Raw genomic sequence first — 25,036 nt, 5'->3', positions numbered from 1 at the left:
GTAAATGGCCCCCTACTGATAGTAGGCAACTTTAATGCCCATAATCCATTATGGGACAGCACACATGCTAGTAACTTGGCCAGCACAAACATTGAGAATTGCAAAAATGTTCAGAATTTACATTGCCTGAATGAAAGTGATTCACCAACGTACTTTTCAAAAACTCATTTAACCTTCTCTTCAATAGATATTTCATTATGCTCACTGGAATTAATAAAAAAATTGGAATGGAATGTCCTAGATGATTCACACACAAGTGATCACTTTCCAATTGTTTTGAATTATTTGAACAACAAAAAACAATCATTTCCCATAAAATATAACTTAATGAAAGCTGATTGGGATAAATATAATTTACAAACTAGAAATATCCCTTCCTTTCCACTAAATCAAAACAATGATGTCACAAATGATTTCTTTTCCAATTTTGTAATCAGTGCTGCAGATAAATGCATCCCCAAAACTTCTTCAACCCCTAATATATCCCCGTTCCATGGTGGTCTAACAATTTATCTCTCTTAAATCAAACCAAACACACTCTGGCACGTAATTTGAATAAAGGCCCTTGTAATATAAACAAACTAAACAAGATAATAGTTATAAATATAACTATTGATCACATTAAACCACTTTAATATAAATCTAATGCAAAATTTTGAAAAACAATAATATTCAAAAAGCTCAATTGAAAAATTATATTTCAGTTGTAACCAAATACTTCAATTAAGGAAATATAACAATTGAAAATCAATTGTAAACACACCACCTTTTTTACAATATAATGGCAAACTAAATCGCAAAGACATTTCAAATATATTAAAACATATAGAAGATATTAGCACTTATTCTAATTTAGATGAACACTTCAAAAGAATGAGAATACAGAAAATGAATCATACACTTCATTTTGAAGCTGATGAGAACCTTGGTTATAATCAAGAATTCAATATGAGTGAATTTAATTTTGCCCTAAAATCATGTCAATCATCAGCTCTTGGTCATGATAAGATTTCTTTTGAAATTGTCCAAAATTTAGCTACACTAGCTAAAGAATTCTTATTAAAATTATATAACAGCATATGGCTAACGCATGTCTTCCCAACGAAGTGGAGACATGCAATAATCATACCCATTAGTAAACCAGGAAAAGACCCTAGCAACCCCACTAATTATAGGCCAATATCTCTAACAAGTTGCTTGTGCAAACTGTTGGAGAAAATGGTTAGAGTGAGATTAACTAGTGTTATAACAAAAAACCCATTTTGATCACCTACCCAATCGGGATCAATAGCTGGTAGATCTACACTAGACCCATTAACTCAAGTAGATCATATTAAAAAATGATTTTAAAAGAAAAAGCTCACAGTGGCTATTTTCTGTGATATAGAAAAAGCATATGATACTACATGGAGATACAATATTATGCACAAACTCCATAAATCTGATATTCGAGGTCAGCTTCCAATATTTATCAACAATTTTTTAACAAATCATACATTTCAAGTATGCATAGAAAATACATATTCAAATTCCTACATACAAGAGGAGGGTATCCCTAAGGCAGTGTTTTGAGCTGCATCTTAAAAGTAGATGATATTACTGTGAACCTGCCTGAGGGTGTACAAAATAGTGTGTATGGGATGATTTTGTAATACAGGTTGATTTCACTAATCCGCATCACTGGGACCTGAGGGTGCCGGATTAGCCATTTTGCCAGTTTAGCCATTTATTAGGCTAGAATACACGAAAACCCAGTAGTAAGCACATCATCTTAGAATTAAAATATCCCATAAATCAGTACAAGTTGGATAATAAAGAAAAGACAATTATCAAATACAAGTAGTGCTCGAAATACGATAATTCAACTTACAATATTTCTTTAATTACGATGGGGTTAGAATTAATATGCAACAAAATATTTAGGAAATATTTTTAGAATTCAGTGCAGGCAGCAGGTACAATCAGGCAGCGAGACAGACCAACTTACAATAGAAAAACTTCTTTTCCTCCATCTCTTTATTCCATCTGCTAATTAAAAAGTAATAGAGAATGATAAAAGTATTGTTAGTAACGTTATACTAAAAATCGTACAGCCATAAACAACCGAACAGGAAACTGTTGTTTTGCAATAATCGTCGGATAACAACTGTTTTGCTTGTATTTCAACCATCGACGGTAATACAAAATTACCGTAAGTATGTTACAAATGACGTTAAGTACTGTACAATAGGACTGATATATTTTTACACTATACTCTTATTCGCTTTGGAGAAAAGATCAGCAGGGAAATATACTGTTACAGTAACTTACAGCTGTAAGTTGTAGCTGAAGCTGAGAAAACAATGTTCAAGCTGCTAATGACTATAAATTATCGTGGCATCGGCAACATGGATGAAACTTGACCGTAAATAAAACTGGAGAGAATGTATTTTAATCAAAACTACTGGGCATGAAAGAATTTACTACTGTTTTCACGCAGATAAAAGATAAATACGTAAAGCTGATGATGAAATCAAGAGAAAATGGCTTGATTTTCTTTTACACAAAACAAACATGCCCCCAAACGGCCAGCTGTGATTCCTCAAACGTCATATATTAACAAAAAAATAGCTAAATTAATTTCACAATCCAAGTTATATTTCGACTTAAAACACTTCGTCAACCCGTTCCCAAATAAATAAAGTATCCATATTCATTTACGCTAACTAAAGCAAGAAAAAAGTGCTTTGAACTTAGTTAAATGCGGCAAATAAAACCGTGATACCAATTCCCAAAACAAAACATTGATCGCAATTTATAATACAATTGGAAACAATGTAGTAAAGCATAACTTTTAAAAGATCCATGAAAAAGATGCATATTTGTTATGTTGATGTTTGTATAATACTGTTAATATGTGAATTTCAGTATAATGTAGGCTAGGCTACCAGTTTGTTGATGACACACTTACCACCAAATCACCTAAGAACCTGCCTGAGGAGTTAGCGCAGTGACCGGGAAATAGAAAATTAGTAAACATTGGAAATGACTTTTTGTGCCGGATTACTGATTGTTCCGGACTACTATTGCTCGGATTAGTGATGGTCAACCTGTATATTATTCAAGGTATTCTCTGAGACATACTCAAAGAATACTTAATATAGCAACACTTGGACCAACTCCGTAGGTTTCAAGTTGTCAGTAAATAAAACAAATGGCATTGTCTTCTACAAAGACAAAAGATGGTTGAAACAACAAACCATTAAGTTATATCTTTATAATGAAGAGATAAACATGTGCAATAGTGTTAAATATTTGGGTATAATTTTTGATCAACATTTAAATTGGAAAGATCATCAAATATATCAAAGCCAAAGGATCTAAAGCCCTTGCATTATTAAAGAAAATCTCTCACACCAAATGGGGTGCAGGACGAGATACAATGTTAATGTTGTACAATGCAACAGTACTATCAATCAAAAATTATAGCTGTCCAATTTACTCAACTGCCTCAGAAGCAACTCTTAAAATCTCTAGATGCTTTACATCACGAGGGGGTGCGTATATGCACAGGAGCCTTCCAATCATCTCCAACTGTCTCTGTCCTAGCAGAAGCAGGCCAGCTGCCTCTAAAATATTACAGAGGTCTAATTACTTTAAGAAGGGGCTTACCCTTCAAGCAGGCACATCTCCTGTATCAAATAAATTTCTCAAAAATCAGAATCCAAATAATAACCCAAATCAAAACTCAATTACTAAAAACTAATCATCTATTGAATTTACATAACATGATACCCAAATTTACCCAAGAAATAAAACAGATCACACAATGGACACTAAAAAGGGCAAAAATATGCACATATCTGTATCATATGTTTCAAAAAAATATATGTTCAACACAGAAATGTACCATCAACATGCCATAGAACACATAAGATGGAAGGGTAATCCCTTCATAATCTATACAGATGGATCCAAAAATGAAACTGGAGTGGGCTCATCAGCCTATTCAAGTGATGAAACTATCCAAATGGGCCTTCCCCTAATATTATCAGTGTTTGCAGCTGAACTAACAGCCATACAATTGGCTCTTCACATTACTGTATATCAAAAAAAGGAATTCCTTCAGCACTCATATTGAGCGACTCAAGAAGTGCAATTGAAGCAATAGGATCATTTAAATCAAATAATCACCTTGTCCAAAATGTCCAACGGGAAATTCATCACTTAATCACAAATGGCCTTCAAGTTCATATTTGTTGGATCCCAGCCCATGTAGGCATTGAGGGTAATGAGAAAGCAGATAAAGCTGCTAAATTGGCTTGTACAATCCCCCAACTACTACGAATGTTCCCATATCAGACTGGCTAGCATCAGTTAAACCTTTAATTTATAGGGGTTGGCAAAATTATTGGTCAGATATACCCCCCTCAAAACAAACAGACAAATTAAGAACGAAGTTAAAAAGTGGCATTCTTCTACCCAAAAACATAGAATTAATGAAGTAATTATAACAAGACTCAGAATAGGACATTCCAGACTCAAACATGGTCATCTAATGTCAACTCCGCACACAAATCCAGTAATTTGTGAAAGACATAACATCCCAATAACAATCAAACATATTCAGTGAACCCCATTAAAAAAACGTTCATGGACTCATGCATTCATGGGTTTCTCTGTGGAACATATCTAGCCATCATTCGCGGAAAAATTCGCCGATTCGCTGTATTTTTTCACTGAGAAATATTCACTTATTTCTGTATTTTCATATAATTTTCATGAATAAATGCACTTTTTGTGATAAAACTATTAAAATATTCAGGTATAAGCATTTTTACAGGGTTTTTCTGTGTTTAAGCTATCAAAATGGGCAGTTCTAAGTGTTTTTAGAGGGGTTTTAAGCATTCGCGGATTTGACCCATTCGCGGGGGGGTGTGGGACGCATCCCCCGCGAAAACGGGGGGTTCACCGTATCTTGATTGACTGTCCCAGATGACAGCATGAAAGAAATACTTATTTACAAAATAAATCAATATGAAAAATATCATTCTCTTCTTAATCAAAATTAAATTAATAAATAAAATATAATTTCCCCCCTTTCTGGGTCGACCTGCGTCAGCCAGTGAAATTGGTTCCAATTAGCACATTTCTTGGTATAAGATTGCTATATATACCAGAGAAAAAAGCTATATAATACTTCTTAAGATCATCAAAATTCATATAATGGAAAAAGTTAGTAGAAGTGGCCACCGCATGAACATCATGGACCCTAGGTACTGATTCCGGATTTGCTTGCTTAATAAAATAAAGAATTTGTTGTCTGATGGCTTTGAGTGAAATATTGCCCCCTTCCCTAACAAAAAGGGGACCCGAAGTTCTATTAGAGGTCCTATCTAAGTAAGCCCTTAAAGTATTGACTGGGCACAGAGATAAATCTTGTGGAAGAGGGACAATCTTCCAAGGAAACCACCTATTCTATGGGTCTTAGTTCTTTGCTAAAAACTAGGATCTGGGGATAACAGAACTTCACCTGACGGAGGAAATCAACATGATTACATTCCTAGAAAGAGCAGACAGTTCAGAAATTCTAGCCCCTGAGGCTAGACTTACTAAGAACAGAGTTTTCCTTAACAGACTCGGTATGAACATGAAAGATTATCAGTGTCTGATGCCAACCTAAGAACATCATTTAAGTACCAGGAGACCGTGTGTGGACGGGTTGCTGGTCTAAGGCGCGCACATGCTTTAGGGATAGATGAAAAATACGAGTCTGAAAGATTAATATTAAAACCATGTAAAATACATTCTTTTTAAAGCAGATTTAGTTGTAGTAACAGTACTAGAAGCCAGACCCTTCTCGAATAATGACCTAAAGAAAGAGATTGCTAGGTTCGTGGTCATCTCATGAGCATTTGATTCTCTCAGAAACAAGGCTAATTTCTTAACTACCGAGTCATACTGCCTGAGGGTAGATTCTCTTTTATCAGATTCAATAAATAATATATCAAGAGGGTCAATTTTGGCGTCTTTAAGCGCTGCGTATTTCATGAAATCTTGAGGAAGCTGACACAATCCGAGTTTGTACTATTTGTGTCAACTGTGGGTTGGGAATAGGTCTGGGAGTGAGCTTCAACTCTAGAAGTAAGGGAAACCAACTGCTTTTGGGCCAGTTGGGTGCCACCAGTGCTACTCGGCCTCTGAATGATCTCAGCTTGTGCAAAACTTTCATCAGCAAATTTACCGGGGGAAACAGATAGATCCTTTGCCACCTGTTCCAATCGATTGTCATTGCATCTGTGGAATAAGCCAGAGGGTCCAGATTGGGAGCTACGTAACAAACAGGTGGCAAACAGGTCTACCTGGAGACCCGGTACCTGAAGACAAATCCATGCAAACGACTTCTTGTCTAGAGACCACTCCAACTCCAGTGGGGTTGTCCTGGAAAGTGAGTCTGCAATGACATTCCGGACACCTGCCAGGTGGGTGGCTGACAGATGCCAACAATGTTTCCTTGCTAGGGAAAAAATCGCGATCATCACTTGATTGACATGACCTGACTTGGAGCCTCCCCTGTTCAGGCAATGTACTATAACTGCATTGTCTAGTACCAACCTGATGTAAATCTGTCTGGCCGGGCGAAGTTTCTTTAACGTTAGGAACACCGCCATGGCTTCTAGGATGTTTATATGGAACTGGCGGAACACTGTCGACCACGTTCCTTGGACTTTTCCATGTTGGGAGTATCCCCCCCAACCGCTCAGGGAGGCGTCTGTATGTACCATGAGAGACGGAGGGGGAAATTGGAGAGGCACTGACCTTGACAAGCTCTTGACTGTCGACCAAGGGCGAAGTCTTTTCCTCAAGATCTGGGGGATCAGAGAAAGTTTGTCTCTGCTCCGCATGTTGGCTCGTTTCTGCCAAACCCTGTTTATGTCTTTCAGTTTGGTTTTCAGCAGCAAGTCTGTCACCAAAGCAAACTGAAGAGAGCCGAGAATCCTTTCCTGGGTACGACGAGAGGCATGCTTGTTTCTGAGGAACTGTCTGGTAGCTTTGGCTATTTCTTTTCTCTTGGCTGGTGGCAAAGACAGTTTGTGAGTGCTGAGGTCCCAATGAATCCCAAGCCACTGGAATTGAGCTGCTGGGACTAAGCGTGATTTCTTCCTGTTTATTTGGAAACCGAGGTATTCCAAGAAATTGATGACTACATGGGTTGCTCTTTGACACTCTCTGACACTGGGTGCCCAAATGATCCAATCGTCCAGATACGCAGCCAACATTACAGCCTTCTGGGTGCCAAACGATTCCATCCCCAACATGAACTGCACAGCTAGAGTGCGAGCGGCACACTTCGTGACCGAACGATTGCTGGAGAATGGCCGAGCACCCAGGTTCTTCACAACGTACCATCTGTAAGAAGGAGAATGGTAAATGAGTACCATAAGAACAGGCGCCGCTGGAATAAGACCGGCGGCGAGAGAGATTGTTAATAGCGTAAAATTGATACAAAGCAAAAAAGGGACAAATGTTTTTAAAATCATAAATAAGCGGAGATGTTATAATGCTCCGCCGCAGGGGATATTATAATGCTCCGCTGCCAGTCACTGATTTCGCTGCATATACATTTATGGGAACGGAGTCCCCATGACGGAGAAGGGGGAAAAGATATACCTCCCCAACAACCGCGGTTAATATCACCGTAGTGATAGAACAACGAAAAACAGGACTAGACCGGCGGAGATGAAAAATAATAATAATAAATATCCCGAATGTTATCATGCATACGCGGGACAATGTTCGACACACGAGCTGCCAACCGGATAGACATTGGAAGCAAGTCTATGAAACACCGCCCGGATGAAAAGGGAGTAAGTGACATAAACCTGGCGGAACGACGACTGGTCGAGTGGGCAGCACTCTCCAGACGCTGAATATACCACCCAGGGGAGGGGGGAAACCGAACAACAGTGAGCGGCTACCCCCCCTCATACAGGGGGAAACGCACAGGTGACGTCACAAATCATATGACGATAACTGAGCTGCATACACGAGGGAGGAGAGAGACCGTAGCCTACACTCCAAAACCCAAGCTTTTGGACTAGACAGGGGGCCAGTGGGGTATGCCACTGTAATGGGGAGAGAAGGACCAAGGTCCTAGCTCAGCCAGCCACACGAGACTAGAACAAGCAGGGAAGGAGGAAAGTGAGGATTCCTCACGCTACAGGCACTCGTAAACAAGGCAAACCTAACCTCCCAAGCCTAATGGCTGAACGGGAGATTAAGGTAGCCTAACACCGTGTAAGAGAACAGCACGTCTAGCCTAAGGAGAAAGGCTAAAAAACTATATTTAGGATAACAATACAATAAAAACATCCGAAAGAGGACAACATATTAAAACAGGTATATAAAAGCATAAACGAATTGACGAAAAGACAGGCCAAAATAAGCCGCAGCATCGGGCATAAGGATACCGTGTGTATCCCAAGATGGCCGCCAGAACGCCAAAACGAATGCCAAACTTAATCTAAAAATATAAATGTCATCCTGCCTTGTAGAAAACAGCTAACATCATGAATAAATACTTCACACCAAGGAGTACATATTAAAAACTGGAGAGGAAGAGAAACTGATAAGAGGGACCCAAATTCTATTGTCAGAAAATGGGAGACCCACAGCCTAAATGATAATGGATAGGCAAAAACACGATCTCGTCCCCAACCAGCAACTCGATGCAAAGTAAAATAAATTTTCTCCACACAAACTCCAAATTATATGGAGTCAACAAAAACAAGGAGAAAAACACACAAAATAATATAAAAAATGTTGAAATTGAAGATCAAAATGTAAGAGGCAAACATAGAGCATACGCTGCATATGGACGCTTGCGCTGCAAAAACACTAAGACGAAAAATCATAAGATTAAAATTAAATTAAATTGCCTCTAAGACCAACAATCCAACCAGAATTAGTACTCAACTTAGATGGTGAGAAAACCTCGGTGGAAGACATGATGAGCTGCCAAAAGGAAAATACGATCACACACAGAACGAGGTGTTAACATGACCGGTGCTAAAATTGGAATGACGTGTCAGTCTCGTGATGACGCCTACTTGGCGGTCGGGTGAGTATTCGGGTTACAAGTGTGTAACGCTCATCAATTTGGGTCTTTGAGAATTGAGAAGTCTATTGGACGAAGGCCTGTGGAAGCGTAATAGCTCACCCCTGGTATATATCGACATCTGTTTGAGATGATCGAACTGGAGGTAGTAACTCCAGCATTCTACATAGCTTTTTTTCTCTGGTATATATAGCAATCTTATACCTAGAAATGTGCTAATTGGAACCAATTTCACTGGGTGACACAGGTCTTCCCCCAGAAATAGATTTTTCCTTTGTCAAAATCCCTTTTTTTTTTTCTGATTTTTTATTTAAAATATTTTTTTTTATTACATTTTTTTTGTTTCCCCTTTTTTCCCAGCCCGAGAAGAACCCTAAAAGGGTTTAGAGGTCTGATTAAACAAATCGTTTATAACTAACAACTAACTGACAGAGAGAATTTAAGTTGTGCACTTGCTCCTGTTATAACTCATTTAATAATTAGTAATAACTTTTTTTGATTAGCAGTGAATTACCGACTTTTCCAAGCATGCTTTTTTGTGTAATGTAGATGTGTTTATTTTTTAATATGGTAACTTGGTACATATTACATGAAATGCTTGCTTAGCAAGTGAAATGTGTCATTGAATTCTCTAGTTAGCATCGTCTGTAAGGAATTTATGGAAAAAATACAGAACCTTCATTAGGGAATACCAGTAGCCATTTACTTTATGTAATGAAATGCCTCTGCATTATGTGTACAGTATGTTAAAACTAGATATAGTAAGTAATGGCTAAATTTTTTCAGTAACTATTCACAGTTTAAATGAAATATATAGTTATCTTTAAGTGATTAAAGTACTTTTGTAGACTTTTAATGTATATGGATATGTAGTCTTAGAAGGTTGTTTTTAACATATAAATTAAAATGTTTCAGGTTTTACACTGTCCAAGATACATGTTACATTCCAAGTGAGCACGTTCCTGAATGTGTTCGCAATTCCCTGGAGCCATGTCCAGAGACGAACTGGAGTTCCTTATCCCCCGATCCAAAGTCAGAACTTGTTGGAATAGATCCTAATAGTGGCAAAATTCTCGATCCCCATAGGGTTGGGAGTAGTGATTATAGATAGGGATTGTAGTGTCTTATTTGTTTTAAGGAGATGTAGATGAGCAAACAAAAAGAGACTGCACAATGTTATCTGAAATGCATTTCCTTAGTGACTTATGCTTATGAGGTACTGTATACATTTTAACACTATGGCAGATTGTGATACTAAATGTAGATATCTTTATTATTAGTTTAGATTTAGAAAGGTACAGGTATTTTAAATTTCAGAGATTGCAGTATTCATTCAATCACATTGTTATTAATCCAGCAGGCAGGCATGCAGACTTTTCAAAGAGCTATGAAAATGTAGATTTTTCCTGTATGGTTTGCAGCATGTATGCTACCAAGATTTCACTTTACTGACTACAGTATACTGGAATATTTTGTCAAAGTTCCATTTCATTCAGTATGTTAAATACTGAATTTATATTTCTTATTAATCTAGTTTCAAGGGCATTTTGACTATGGAGCCAGTTTTTTGTGAGATTAACTTGAAAATTAACTTGAATTTTGCTTTTTGATGAAAATTTTCCTGCCTGACTTTCTTATCATTGCACAAACAGAACTTGAGTTAGATAGTAAGGAATGTATAACACTGAAATGAATTGGTGCCAAATTTATTACAAGGTTGTTTGTGGGTGTGATCCTCATGCAATGTTTTACATATCAGAAAAAATGTGGCAGTGCATTGTGAATGTTGTCTGGCCTTAGTTTACATATCTTGAGTAGAATAGTGTGTAGGTGAAGAACTTGGGTAGGTTTTGTGTTTGGAAAATGTAGAATTCCTGGTAAAACAGTAATATGAAATTGCTTCCCAGAAACTAAGTAAATGATGTGACTTTTATATGTGTCTGTGATACTTCCTTGTAAGAACATCAAGAATGTGACAAGCGAAGGTTAATTTTTTTGTAAATTATTTTCCACATGCTTATTATAGTTAACTTTAATATGTCTTTCGAGGGTTTATTACCTCATTGTTCAGTCTTCTTTTGATTTGTAGTGGACTTTTTAATCTTATGTTCTGTCATTTTGTGAAAAAGTAGCCCAAATAATATGTTCATTGGCGTCTTATTATGTTGTGGACACAACAAAAAACATGAGTCATTCCTTCCTACCCCCCAAAAAAAACAATCATATTTTATTTAGGCTGTTGGGAAATCCAAATTTTAAAACATTATCATCATCACTAATGTTTTTATATCAGACTTTTCTCTTGAGCAGTTAGACATGAATTGCCTTCATTTCCTGCCATAATTAAACTGTAGTTTCTTTTTAGTTGTATTTTTCTTTATCTGTTATATGTCATTTCTTGCAAAATTTCACTATTGAACTTCTTTTATGGGTAACACATTAAGTTTAGCATATTTTGTTTTTCTCCTATTAGATGGATTTCTTATATTTATGTTTAGGTGACAATTTAATAATTGATTCAGTACTTTACCAAATTCCAACATATAATCCTGCCAAATATTGAATGTTTTGTCTTTTAGTCAGAAGATACAAAAAAATGTATTTGTCACACCTGTCGTAAGTAATCTCATAAAGAGCAAGGGTTAAAGAAGTGGCAATGGAATTTCCTGTAATTAGTTCAAAATGCTTAGCATGAATTAAAAATATACAGCACAACGGGTTTTTTGCACTTAGACTGACATAGCAGTATGATAGCTTAGACAAATAAGTCAGGAGCAGTGAAGCTCACTGAAACTTGTTTTCTCTCTTCATCACTCTCTCTGTGTATGGATTACTAGGTACTAGAAGAATGTTTGATATAACCTGCCTATGCTTTTTTATATTGTGTAGATTTTTATACCACAGCAGGATGTCTTCAGATAGAGAACAGAAATTAGCAGCTAGAAGCGTAGCCTAGCCTAGGTACATCTGTACATCTTAGCATATTTTTGGGAATTAACTTACTTTTTAAGGCTTAGCTTGGACAAATGAGTCTGTATATATTTTAGAGGAACATACTGTCTATTGTTGAATAAGAACTTGACAGTATTTGGGTTCAAGCTTTATTTATTATATAAAAGAGAAACATGTGTTTATGGAGTTTGTTTAGGCAAATAGGTTAGGCTAGTTCTTGACACTTGGTAACTGCAAAAATTTTCTATGCAATGGATTTCGGTAAACCTGGGAATAAATACATTCTTTTTTCAGAAAATGGTTTGTAAATACAAGAAAGGAGTTCATGTAATAAAAGAAATTAGGGGAAGCAAGCAGAATGTTTTTATGGAATCGACAGACCTATGCTAGTACAGTAAACTTATGCTAACTAGGTTAGCCTAAAATATGTTAAGTTAACCTAGCATAGCTGTATTAAATCTATATGAACATACTGTTTGCCATCGATACAAGGAATTCTTATTTACCAACTTGGTTTCCTTTATTTGTCATCACAAACTTTGTCAACACTGCCTTATGTATGGACACACCATTTGCTATAAACTCTTATGTAAGACATTTGTGGTTGCAAGACAGAAGACTAGGGTAGCCTATCCATTTGAACAAACTCCATGTAGATGTTTTGTTCATATATTAAATGAACTTGTTAGCAAAATATTTTTAGGTTCCTATTGAAGAATAATAGCATGTTCTTCAAGATGAAGATCAGTTTCTTTTGTTCGTAGGCCTTGCAAAGTAAGTTAATTTCCAAAAGTATGTGCAAGTGTACAGGCATGCCTAGGCCTGAAGTCTAGGAATTACAGTATATGATATGAGTTGTATTGTAGTTTGTATAAACTGTTATGAATAAAAATAGTCCACTTCATAAATGCTGAAAGAAATTGAGCAAGGGAAGCTAAAGTAAAGTCAAAACACTTTCACTATACGGTCTTAATTGTCCCGTAATGACCAGGTGTATGGAATCCAACTGCATTGTGTAGTGAAGAGCAGATGTATAATCATTTGCTCAAGGCAGATTTTTTGTAATTAAATGAAAACGAGTTTGGATCTATGAAGTCACTGGTACTTATGCATTTTAATAGATTCTGGTGTTAAGAAATTAGCATTTTAATAGATTATGATGTGTCCAGTAAAGGTGCAAGTGAGAAAGCATAGGCCTGTTTAGCAAAGTTTTTGTGCTGAACCACAGAAAAATACTGTGGTAACTAAGGTGATGCAAAGGGGTCAATTGATATTGACTTTATAATTGAATTTCTTTTCTTAAAATTTCATATCTTGTATTATTATTAAATATAAAGTAAATATCGCAGTTGATTATTAATGTAACTTTCATGTGGTTTGCTAGTAAGCAACAGTATTTTCTGGTTTTCAAAACTTAGGTTATAATCTCAAGTTTGTATCAAAATGATGTAATATATTGTTACTGAAATCAGTTTTTTTAAAACCAAATTACACTAACCCTTTCGCTTATGACTTATACAGTAAACCCCCCATATTCGTGGGGGATGCATACCACACCCCCCATGATTAGCTAAAATCTGTGAATACTTAAAACCCCTCTAAAAACACTTAGAACTGTCTGTTTTGATAGTTCAAACACAAAAAAAACTCAAAACTATTAAAATACTCGGGTATAATTATTTTTAATCACAAAAAGTGCATTTAGTCATGAAAATTATATGAAAATACAGTAATCAGTGAATATTTCTCAGTGAAAAATACTGCGAATGGGCGAATTTTCCGTGAATAATGTGTGTGTGTTCCATAGAGAAATCCGTGAATAGGTAAGAACGAGAATACAGGGGGTTTACTGTAAACAATTACGTCTGTGGGAAGTGGCAGTGACTCGTGCAGTAAGTGTCAAATTGTTTATACCTTTTCTGTTCAAAGACACGTAACTCTGACAGTTTTCAAAGTAGACCGCTCAATTTTGTTTCATTTTGCTGCCAAATAATTCTTCTATATAACGGCATAAAAAAATCCCCCCAAAGTAACTTTTATGTAGGTTGCATAATGAGAAATTAAGATACAGGAAGATTTTGTACTTTTCCCCAAAAAATTTTACTGCAAAAAAAAATTTGTGATAAAGTCCTTGTTGTTTATCCATAGCACACTCGGGTAAATTGCCTAGTTATTGCAATGCAAAAAGTTGTAATTATAACAAGGAAAATATGAAATATATGATGCACAAAAAATGTTTATACCTATTTTAGTTCAAAGACATGTAATTCTGACAGTTTGCAAGGTAGACTGCTTAATTTTGTTTCACTTTTCAGCTGAATGATTGCTTTATACAATGGCATAAAAAATGCTCTAAAAACAACTTTACATTGGTGAAATAATGAGTAGAAATAACTAGATACGTGAAAATTTTTCACTTCCCCAAAAAATAATTTGGCCAAAAAAATATTTCCAATAAAGTCATCGTTGTAAATCCATAGTACGCCCAGATAAATTACCTAGTTATTAACATGGAAAAAAGTTGTAATTATAGCAAGGAAAATATGAAAAAACAAAGGACAAAGCAGTGTTGCACATTCCATAAGAAAAGTGCCAGTCACCCACACAATATGCACAGAAAACTTCTTGTACCTTTTTTTGTATAGACTTGTAGCTCCAACAGTTTTCAAGGTAGAGTGCTCAATTTTGTTTCAATTTGCAGCTGAATGATTGTTCTATATAAAAAAATAGCATAAAAAAAGCCCCCAAAATAATTTTATGTAGATGGAATAATTTCTAGAAATTACAAGATATGAGAAGACTGCACTTTCCCCTTACAAGAATAATTGCCAAAAAAATATTTGCAATTAAGATAAATTACCCATATAAATGACAGTTTTTGCAATGCAAAAGTTGTAATTATACAGTACCAAGGAAAATATGAAAAAATGAATGGCAGAGTGACATCATGTTTTCTGTAAACTGGCACCCAGTCAAGTGTCCCCCACCCTCCCTCTCTCTTAGAAAAAAGGTATATGATGTAGTTATAGAATAAAAATATAAAACAATACAAAACAAAATCTAATAATGATGTAATTATAGAATAATAATCTAAAACTATACAAAACAAATACACATACTTGTTACAGATACATAAAAAATGTCAGGAACACCCGCTGAAAATGTTCTTCATCTTGTCTGCTGGTTTGTGCAATCTTTAATTTTTTTGAGATTTGTATGTGCCATCAGTACACGAAGGACCTGAATTTGGATGATGTTTATATCCGACATTGGTAAGCGAAAGGGTTAACCATTTTTTTTAGGGAGATTAAATTCAGTTTTAAAAATTCCAAATAACATTAATCGAATATGTTTTTCCCAAGAAAGATTGAGTTCTGTTATAGAAATCAAAGGAATCCTCTTTATCCCTTAATGGTCTACAGAATACTTCTTGCAAAGTAATACATGATAGATGTAGTTGCTGTTGACTAAGTTGGCCTTATTTCAGCACGGATTGCTCAGCAGGTTTAGCTGTTGGCAAAATTTAGTTGCCAACAAGGCATATATGTTAAAAATGATAATTAGTGATTAGGTGTTCAGTTTCTTAGTTAATTCTGCTAAAGTTAGTGATACTTGTTTCTAGAGATAAAATCATTAGGGTATGGTAACGGCTTCTAGAGATAAAATCATTAGGGTATGGTAACGGCAACAGGAAATTTGAAAATCATATTTTTTTTTGTAAATACTGAAACTAATCATGTAAATACCCTAATTAAGTGTAGAATTGAAAGCTTAATGGACTGCCCATAATGTTTTTTTTAAGTAATTTACAAATTTTTGTTTAAGAACACATTAAAATATAATAGAAATGGATTCCAGGTTACTAGTTTTCATTTGTTCAAGCAGTTTGTTGAAGCAGTTGTGTAAGATAGAGTAAGATACTTCCCAAAACTTATAAGACTGAGACAGCCAGGAATGAATGAGTGCCATTTAAAAAGATTGAGGCAAGTTAGGTATATATACTACTTAGCAGGTTGTGAGGGAGGCTAGAGGATCTACTTAATGCCATGAATTTTAGTGTCATTTATGATAACTCACTATCTCAAGTTTCCTCTAAAATTTCTGTTTATCTTGGGCATCAGTCATGGTACTTTTTTTTTTTTATTGTGCTTTATCTAATGGTATCTTGAGCATCCTTTGTGATGGTTTTGTACATTTATTTTCCTTGCTCTTTTTTTTTCTATTTTTTAAGTGGAAGACAATCCATAATTTATGTGCTTTGACACAATACAGACCAGAATATTATGTCTTGTCCTGTTACCTGTTTAGTTAGTTGAAAATAAGAGAGCTTAGTGGATTCTGGAAAAAGGGTGAACTACTGATCTAATGTAAAGAAACAATTAACCTAGTGGCCTAATGGCCAGGAAAGTTTGTGTACAACCCAGATCATTATCAATAAGTCCATCTTAGTAAGATTCAGTTCTAATTGTAAACATTTTATGGAGATGTTTAAAGAAGGTACTGTAGTGTCAAAAAAGGACTGTTAAGGATAAAATTTTCCTCTAATCCTGAGTAGTTTCAAAGCCTTTTTGTAAGTAATTGTTGTCAGAGAGTTTAAAACAGTGGAGATATTTTGTAAGGTAAAAGATGATAAAAGATATCTTGTTAGTTTACAGCCTTTGTTGTTTGATGCTACTGTTATTTTTTTATTTTGTAATTTTAATAGAAGGGTGAATCAGGTGTGAAAAAATTTATAGTTATTTCTTTTAGCGAATTTAACGAATGATCAGTGTAATTAATATATGTAAAACTTTATGGGTGGTGGTGCTTTGCATGGTAATTTTGTGATATCAAGTAGAAATTACCATTGACCCTCAAGTTGTACTGTACTGTACAGACTTTATCAAAAACAGAGGTATTAATTTTTAACCAATGTATATTTTTCACATTTCTTGAGTAGTTTTATTAGAGTTCATGAAGTTGTGGGAATTTATCTTGACCAAAAGTACTATGGGGTGTTCAATTTTAGGTTTACTGTTTTCCTGCATTAGATCAGTATTATATGTGATGATTTGATGACCGTTTTATTTATGGTAGTTGTATTTCAGTGGTATTGATAAATTTTTGATGGTAAAAAAGCATGTACAGTAACAGTTGTGACATTCTTGTCTAGCTACTAAAAGGCTTTTGGCATCAAAAGTGGTTTATTAGGTCTTATATTAGGCATCTTTATTACCTGAAACATGTAAAAGTTCAAATTTGTGCCAATATCACATACAAAATTAAATCCATGTAATAGTATTTGCTCAAGGATAGTCAGTCTGATGTGTTGATAGTATGCTATCAGTTTGGTAACATTAGAATCATAAGCCATTTCTTAAATTTTTTTTTTTTGAGGATTCATAGCTATCAGATAGTAATTAGATCATTTTTACCTGTAGCTGAAGCAATGTCTTTGAGGATTCATAGCTATCAGATAGCAATTAGATAATTTTTTCCTGTAGCTGAAGCAAGGATTCATAGCTATCAGATAGCAATTAGATCATTTTTTCCCGTAGCTGAAGCAATGTCTTTAATTTTCCTTTCAGTGAACGAACAATACAGGTTTGTCTTTTTAAAAAGTAATTTTATTTTCTTAATTTCCTGTAGGTAATTAGCTTAGATTTGTATCATACCTGGTTGGAAGATTAAGGCATCCTGTGTTTGATAACCTTTGTAGTAGAGAGGAAAAGAAGACAATATAAGGGTAAGAAGCAAAGGATCAAGCATAATATAGTTATTAAAGAATGATCATGTATCAAAATGATTGACTGATTTGCATAAGGAGTAAATCAGTCAAGTTGTGAATATGTGCTGATTTTGACTTAGGACCAAGTTTAAGTCGGAACCCTTCAGTCACTATATTTTTGTTTAACTTATTACAAAGAGAAAAGAAAGTGAGAGTAAAGGAAAACCTGGGACTGTAATGGATTATTATGTAGAGAGAGTAAAAGGTGCCTGTAAATAATTTCTTCCATCCTAATTTCTGCTTCTTGGTGTGAAATATCATGAGCCAAATATTTGTATTATAAGTTGAAAGTGAAGTGCCACGGGAAGAGCAAACAACCACTGTTCTTTAACAGAAAAGAATTTGTGGATTACAGATTAAATTAAAAGTATCATTGTAATTTAATGATTTTACAGCTGAAAGTCTTTTGCATGGCTATGTTTTCAGAGACCTTACGATTTTTTTTACTGTACATTCAAATTTCAGGAAATTTATTAATGTTTGTTTATATGTATAACTGCCCCACTTTGTAATAGTAGAATTTTTAAGAATCCAGTTGAATAGCAGTATGACTGTTTTCAATTAAGTTGTAAGTTGAGCCAAAATTTGTTAAGAAAAACACTTGTAATAGATGTGGCCACTTAAGTTCAACATGCTGTAGTTTTTCAAAATTAGGTACCATATTTGCCAGTGTATAAGACGCACCCTCGCATAAAACTCGCCTATTTTACAAGGATATTTTGTGGAAAAAACAATTCTAGTTTGTTTCATCATACATTTATTGAAAGATATTTCAAAGTGACTTTGTAGGGGGAAAATGTATGATTCTAGTTTAAATTTGTTGTTATAACAGTGTCTTTTTTGTTTTTCAGCCACGTATGAAATTTACTATAAATAAACAACTTTACTTTACGGGAAACCGTACCCAAACTCTTACTTCGTCTCAGGTCATCTATATAGGTATTTATATATGTGTTAATGCGACAGGCCGTCAGGGAGGCACTATGATTTTGTTTACATCCACTCATTGCAAATGGCTGATAAGCAGATGAATGTTTGTTTTTTATTTAGAGAATAAATAGATGTTTCCTAAAGGTAAAACAGTCCTTATCTGATGCAAGATATATCAGGTGTGGGTTATGTATGCTTGGGAAGTAGGTACAGTGAGATGATGTGAGCTTCCCTTATAGGCTAACTGCCGATGCATCATAAGCAGTTTTTCGTACGTTTGTGATAACAGACCGATAATTCAGCTTGTTTTCAGTATTTTATTACTAACACAATTTACTGTAATAATTAGGCTTGTTTTTCAATGTTTTATTATTAGCAACAATTTTTGTGCCTACCCAGTATGCTTGCAGTAGGCTGTATGCTAGGCCTAGCCTAGCCTGCAGTGCTCGGTCTCCTATCTGTAATACAGCCACATTGGACACAGGGCAGTTTTTTTTATACATTTAAAAATAAAAGTGCGTCTAATACGCCGGCAAATACGGTAATTAAATATCAGGGTATCTTTTTAAAATTCATAAAAATTATGATATCTGTAAGGAACTCTGTTGCTGATAACTAAGTTTTTTATAGGAAATGCTAGTATTTCTATGTCCAAAAGTTTTGACATGGGTTAGATGAACAACACACACCAAAGTCTTAACCCTTTTGCTTATAACCCTTATACAGCAACCACTTACATCTGTGGGAAGTGGCAGTGACTCGAGTGGTAGGAGTAAAAATGTTTATACCTTTTTTTGTTCATAGGCATGTAGTAGCTCTGAAAATTTTCAAGGTAAACTGCTCAATTTGTTTCATTTTGCAGCTGCATGATTGCTCTATACAATGGCATAAAAAGCCCCCCACTAAATATTTTTATGTAAGTGGAATAATAAATAGACTTTATGATACAAGAAAATTTTGCACTCCCCCCCAGAAAAAAGGGCCAAAAGAAATTATTTGTGATAAAGTCTTCATTTTATATCCACAGCACACCCAGATAAATTACCAAGTTATTGCAATGCAAAATTGTAATTATAGCAAGAAAAATATGAAGAAATTAATGACAATTCTCTATACCTTATTTTGTTTAAAGACGTGTAGTTCTGACAATTTTCAAGGTAGGGTACTGCTCACTTTTGTTTCATTTTGCAGCAGAATGAGTGCTCTATAAAATGCCATAAATAGCCCCCCCTCCCCCCCAAAATAACTTTATGTAGATGGAATAATGAGTAAAAATTACAAGATGTAAGAAAATTTTGCACTTTCATCCCCCCCCCAAAATTTGCCAAAATAAAATCTTTGCAATAAAGTCTTCGTTTCTTATCTGTAGCACACCCAGATAAATTACCTAGGTATTGTAATGCAAAAAGTTGTAATTACAGCAAGAAATATGTGAAAAAATGAATGACTAAGTAGCATCAAGCTTTCCTTAAGAAAAGCAACACGCACAAAAATTCTATACAGTACCTTTTATTAGTTCAAAGATGCGCAGCTCCAACAATTTTCAAGATAGACTGATCAATTTTGTTTCATTTTGCAGCTGAATGATTGCTCTATACAGTTGCATAAAGAAGTCCCTAAAATAACTTTACTTAGGTGGAATAATGAGTAGAAATTATGAGATACAAGAAAACTTTGCACTTTCTCCTCCCCCAAAAATTTACCTAATAAAATCATTGTAATTGCCTACATATTTTATACATAATATACCCAGATAAATTACCTAGCTAGTGCAATGAAAACATTTATTTGCAGCAAGAAAAATTAGACAAAATGAATGACAAAGTAGTGTCACATTTTCCATAAAAAAATCTGAATGATGTAATTATAGAATAAAAATTGAAAACTACACATAACAAATGAATGTACATGTTACATATGTATAAAAAAATATCAGTAATGCCCACCAGAAATGGTAATCATCTTGCCTGCTGGTTTATGCAATTAATTTTTTTTCTTATGTTTGCATACATCATCAAAATATGAATGTCTCAAATTTGGATGATGTCTTATACTGCATCAGTCATCAATAAGCAAAAGGGTTAATTAGAAATCATGAGTTTGGTGTAGTGAATACCTCAAAAAAAGTTTAGTACTAATTTTTTCAAGGTTTTACTTGGTTTTTTCATTCATGTTACCCCATGCTTTTACTCAGGCATTTACAGTATTTCACAATGGTAGTTGTATAGAAAACTTTGAATAGAATAACATTTGGAATGTTTTGAAGTGCGAAGATTTAAATGTTGTATTACAGCCTAGTTTTGACTAGAAAATTAACAAACATTGTGGTATGCTATTGGTAAGTGTAGATAACATTTATGTAATATATTAATAAATTGATTCTTTGGTTAATTATTAAATCAGTTAGGTCTTCGTGGATTTGTTCAAGAAATTATCTGGCAATGATGTTAAAAAGAACTGTATATGTTACTCACTGTCTTGTCAGTATTTTCATGTGCTAGAAAGGTAGACGCTCATTTTAAGTTTCAAAATGAAGGTAATTAAGGAGATTCATAGAAAAACTGTGCAAGTCATTTGTCTGGATGGTTTTACATTAAGGGGATTCATAAAACAACAGTCTTTAGTTTGGATGGTTCAACATTAAGGGGATTCATAAAACCACTGAGTCATTTGTCTGAATGATTCTCCATGAAAGGATTCATAAAACAACAGTGCAATTTGTATGGATGGTTTTTCCATTTAACAATGTGTGGTTAAGGAAGTATTACATGATATAGAATGCTTTTTTTAGATAACATTGTGTAATGGCCTTTTTGTTTGGAAAAACTTTGCTATTGTAATTGAACTTGTTTCAACTGTGTGTTGGGACCATCCTATGTAGTCAGAAATTAGTGAGATTCTTTGTTATTGGCTGTGGTGATCTAGAATAACTTGTGTTGAAGTTGTTGAATATTGTGACTTTATTGTCTAGTCTTAAATTATGGGCCATTTTATATATATATATATATATATATATATATATATATATATATATATATATATATATATATATATATATATATATATATATATATATATATATATATATATATATATATATATATATATTTATATATTTATATTTATATATTTATATATATATATATATATATATATATTTATATATTTATATATTTATATATTTATATATATATATATATATATATATATATATATATATATATATATATATATATATTTATATATTTATATATATATTTATATATTTATATATTATATATATATATATATATATATATATATATATATATATATATATATATATTAGAGATGCACAATATTTTTGTGTAGTAATCATGTCCCAAATTTTCAAGTGATATATTAAAAGTGAGCTCACTTGCAGTTTTTTAGAAGTATTAGGTAGATGACTATGTGTATGGTGTTAAATATTTCAATGAATGTGTGTGGTAGCCTCATGATGGCTGCAAGATAGCTGGCCTTACATTGCATATTTCCACGTGATCATAAAATTGTAATAATAAATGGCAACTCTCTCCTTTTTGCCATTGTTTTCAAGATTACAGTATTCCTCTTTAAAAAACTTTCTTTGCGGGTTGATTTTAATGCATCAATTCATCATGTAATTGGAATTGTTCGTTTAGTACACGAGTTGATCATATGGAATTATTAGAATTATGGTTTCATTGTAAGAAATGGAACTACAGTATAGTAGTTATAAAAGAAATTTCAAAAGCAGAATTTCATATGTTAGTAGTTTATCATTGTTTTGACATGCTACTGTAAGTACTTTGATTAAGCATTAAGGTGTTTTGATTAGACCTTCAGATGTTTTGTTCTTTTGATTGAAAATTAAAGTGGCATTTATCAGCTACCTATTATGTAAGCTGAAGTTTGTGTACTGTATGTTTGTAACAAAACAAGATATCCTTTAGTGGACAAAACTTTGAATGATGTATTAGGTTCCACTGCATATTGTCACAAAAGGGTAAGATTCATATACAATGTATTGAACAATTGCTCAGTAGCTGTATGTACATACCAGCCTGCAGTTCGGTAAAGAGCACAAATATATAATTGTAAGATATATACAAATGCACATTGTTAAATGTGAGTAATGCAGTTCATGTTGAATGAGATATTTTTTACCTCAGTCAGTCCAGTCTTCAGAGTTCCTAAAGAGGAAACGAAGACCAAGGGAGATTGTATACATGCTAAAGTTTATACAACATAATGTTTAAAAATGGGGAATGTAGTAAGCTGCATGATTAAGTGACACAGACCATTTCTATCCCATTATTTTTATGGTAAGCTTTTTGAATAATGTCCATTATGAATATGTTGAATGATCTTCAAGATACAAGTTGGTCTTCAGTTCATTATATAATAGTAAATAGAGTGATATATTTTAATTGGCTGCCAAATACGTAGTAAAAGTGTTTTTATGGTAGACTTTATATACTAGTTGTTACTGATCCACTTCAGTGATAGGTGTGTATTACTTGCAGAATCAAGGTAATTTTGTGGTAATTATTTTTATCTGTTTCCCCAAGTATTTTCCAACTTGGTTTTATCTTTTTCCATTTTCTATGTTTTACTTGAGGACAAATCATTTTGCCAAGCTATGAGGATATAGAAATGTGGCAGGTAATAAATAAGGTTCCCAGTAAAGGAAGGGAACTATCATCAAAATGAGCAATCCTAGGACTACTGATTTTTACAGTACACTGTTAGGAATGGTAAGTGATGAAATGGAACAGATTAAATAGAATAAATAGAAATAAAAGGCTAGAGAAATCTGTTGAAGCAAGTCCAGTACAATATAGTCTCAATTTTATCTCCTTAAAGTGCATGCATTTCCCCAACTTTGGTTCATTTCAGTGTGTCAGGTTCTTGGAAACAACTTGATGTGTGTTCCTTAATTACACTAGGAGCATTCCTTAACTAAACCAGGAGCTAAACATCACATTATATAAGCTCTCTGGTAAGCAATTAATTTGAAATTTGATGTAAATCAGAAGATTTTGGATCTGAATTGTAGTCGTTTATAACCAACTAGTGAATTTGCATAACTAATTACCATTTTTTACTGAGGATTTGTAGTTTGTTTACAGTACAGTATCCATGAGTGTTAAAGTAAAGCTGTAATTAATTAGGCAAATTACAGATTTATTGTACTGTACTTGATTTAATGTGGATTTTGAGTTTGTGTTAATTTTTATATAGTAATAAATATAGGTACAGTATATACTGAAGTTTTTGTAACAGTAACTACTGTACTTGGTCTTTTTTCAAATACAGCTTATTATATTAACTTCTTAGAATGAAAGTGGTGGAACAGTATTTGGTATTGTGTTTGGAATTATTCAAGGGCATTATTTTTTACTAGTATTTTAGAATAAAGTGCTTTACAGTATATTGGTTAAGTGAAAATCCTCTAATGTTTTTCCTTATTCTTTTAAGATGGCAAGTGTGTTTTTTATATTCTTTAAACTGCATCCTTTTCTTGTTATAAATATTACTTTTAAGCTTCAGGATTTTCATATCCTATGGAGTGGAAAGCTGTGGAAACAGTTTTTACAGTTTGGTCATTTGTGGTACTGTGTACAGTTTGGTCATTTGTGGTAATGTCAATTATTAATGAAGTGGAAATCAGTGTTGTTAGTGTTAACATAAGTCTGTCATTCATGGATGCAGTCGTCTTACTGTATGTAGACTGCAGTTTATTACCTTGACCTAGTCTGTACCATTTAACCTTACAACTAAATAACTTTAAGATGATAGAATATTGTGGCATTCCTTTTCTGATGAAGGATAAATGATGAAGGCTTTACCATCGTCATTAAATCATATTAATTGCAAACTTTGATTGCTATAATGGTTTATACACTATCAGTATTTTGATATGGAAGTGTACAAATATTACACATAAGTGCTATTTAGTACTTTGATGGGCCTTGCTGTGATACTAAAAAATTTATTTTTTGCTTCAACTGATGTTTGGAATCAGTGGTACCCTTTTGGTGTGAATTATGCAGTAGCAGTTATATTCTTCCATAATATACTGTATATCCGCATTTTGGTAGACAGTGATGTATCATAAAATTGCTTATTGTTATTGTGTTACACTCAGTACCTTTTATTCAACAAACAATTCTTTTATTTTAGAAATGGTTCAATACAAACTTTGAATTTCTTGCGCTTGCTTCCAAATTCCTTCATTTAATACAGCAGTTATTTTCCTCTGCAATTTTCTTTTGGCATTTGTAAGC

The 25,036-nt window shown here is 33.8% G+C and overlaps 1 protein-coding gene across 1 annotated transcript in view; it reads left to right on the top strand.

Annotated features, from left to right (window-relative positions):
• oxt (Xylosyltransferase oxt) overlaps positions 1-19,832 on the top strand; it is a 242,815-nt gene extending 222,983 nt beyond the window's left edge. Inside the window, exon 18 of the mRNA XM_067126572.1 lies at positions 10,013-19,832. Within this exon, the coding sequence (XP_066982673.1) occupies positions 10,013-10,208 (196 nt within the window). The 3' untranslated portion in view covers positions 10,209-19,832. The remainder of the gene's footprint in view (positions 1-10,012) is intronic.
• The last annotated feature ends 5,204 nt before the right edge of the window (positions 19,833-25,036 follow it).

This window comes from Macrobrachium rosenbergii, chromosome 3 (genome assembly GCF_040412425.1).
Source record: "Macrobrachium rosenbergii isolate ZJJX-2024 chromosome 3, ASM4041242v1, whole genome shotgun sequence".
NCBI lineage: Eukaryota > Metazoa > Arthropoda > Malacostraca > Decapoda > Palaemonidae > Macrobrachium > Macrobrachium rosenbergii.
This window is presented reverse-complemented; position numbering and strand designations above follow the sequence as displayed.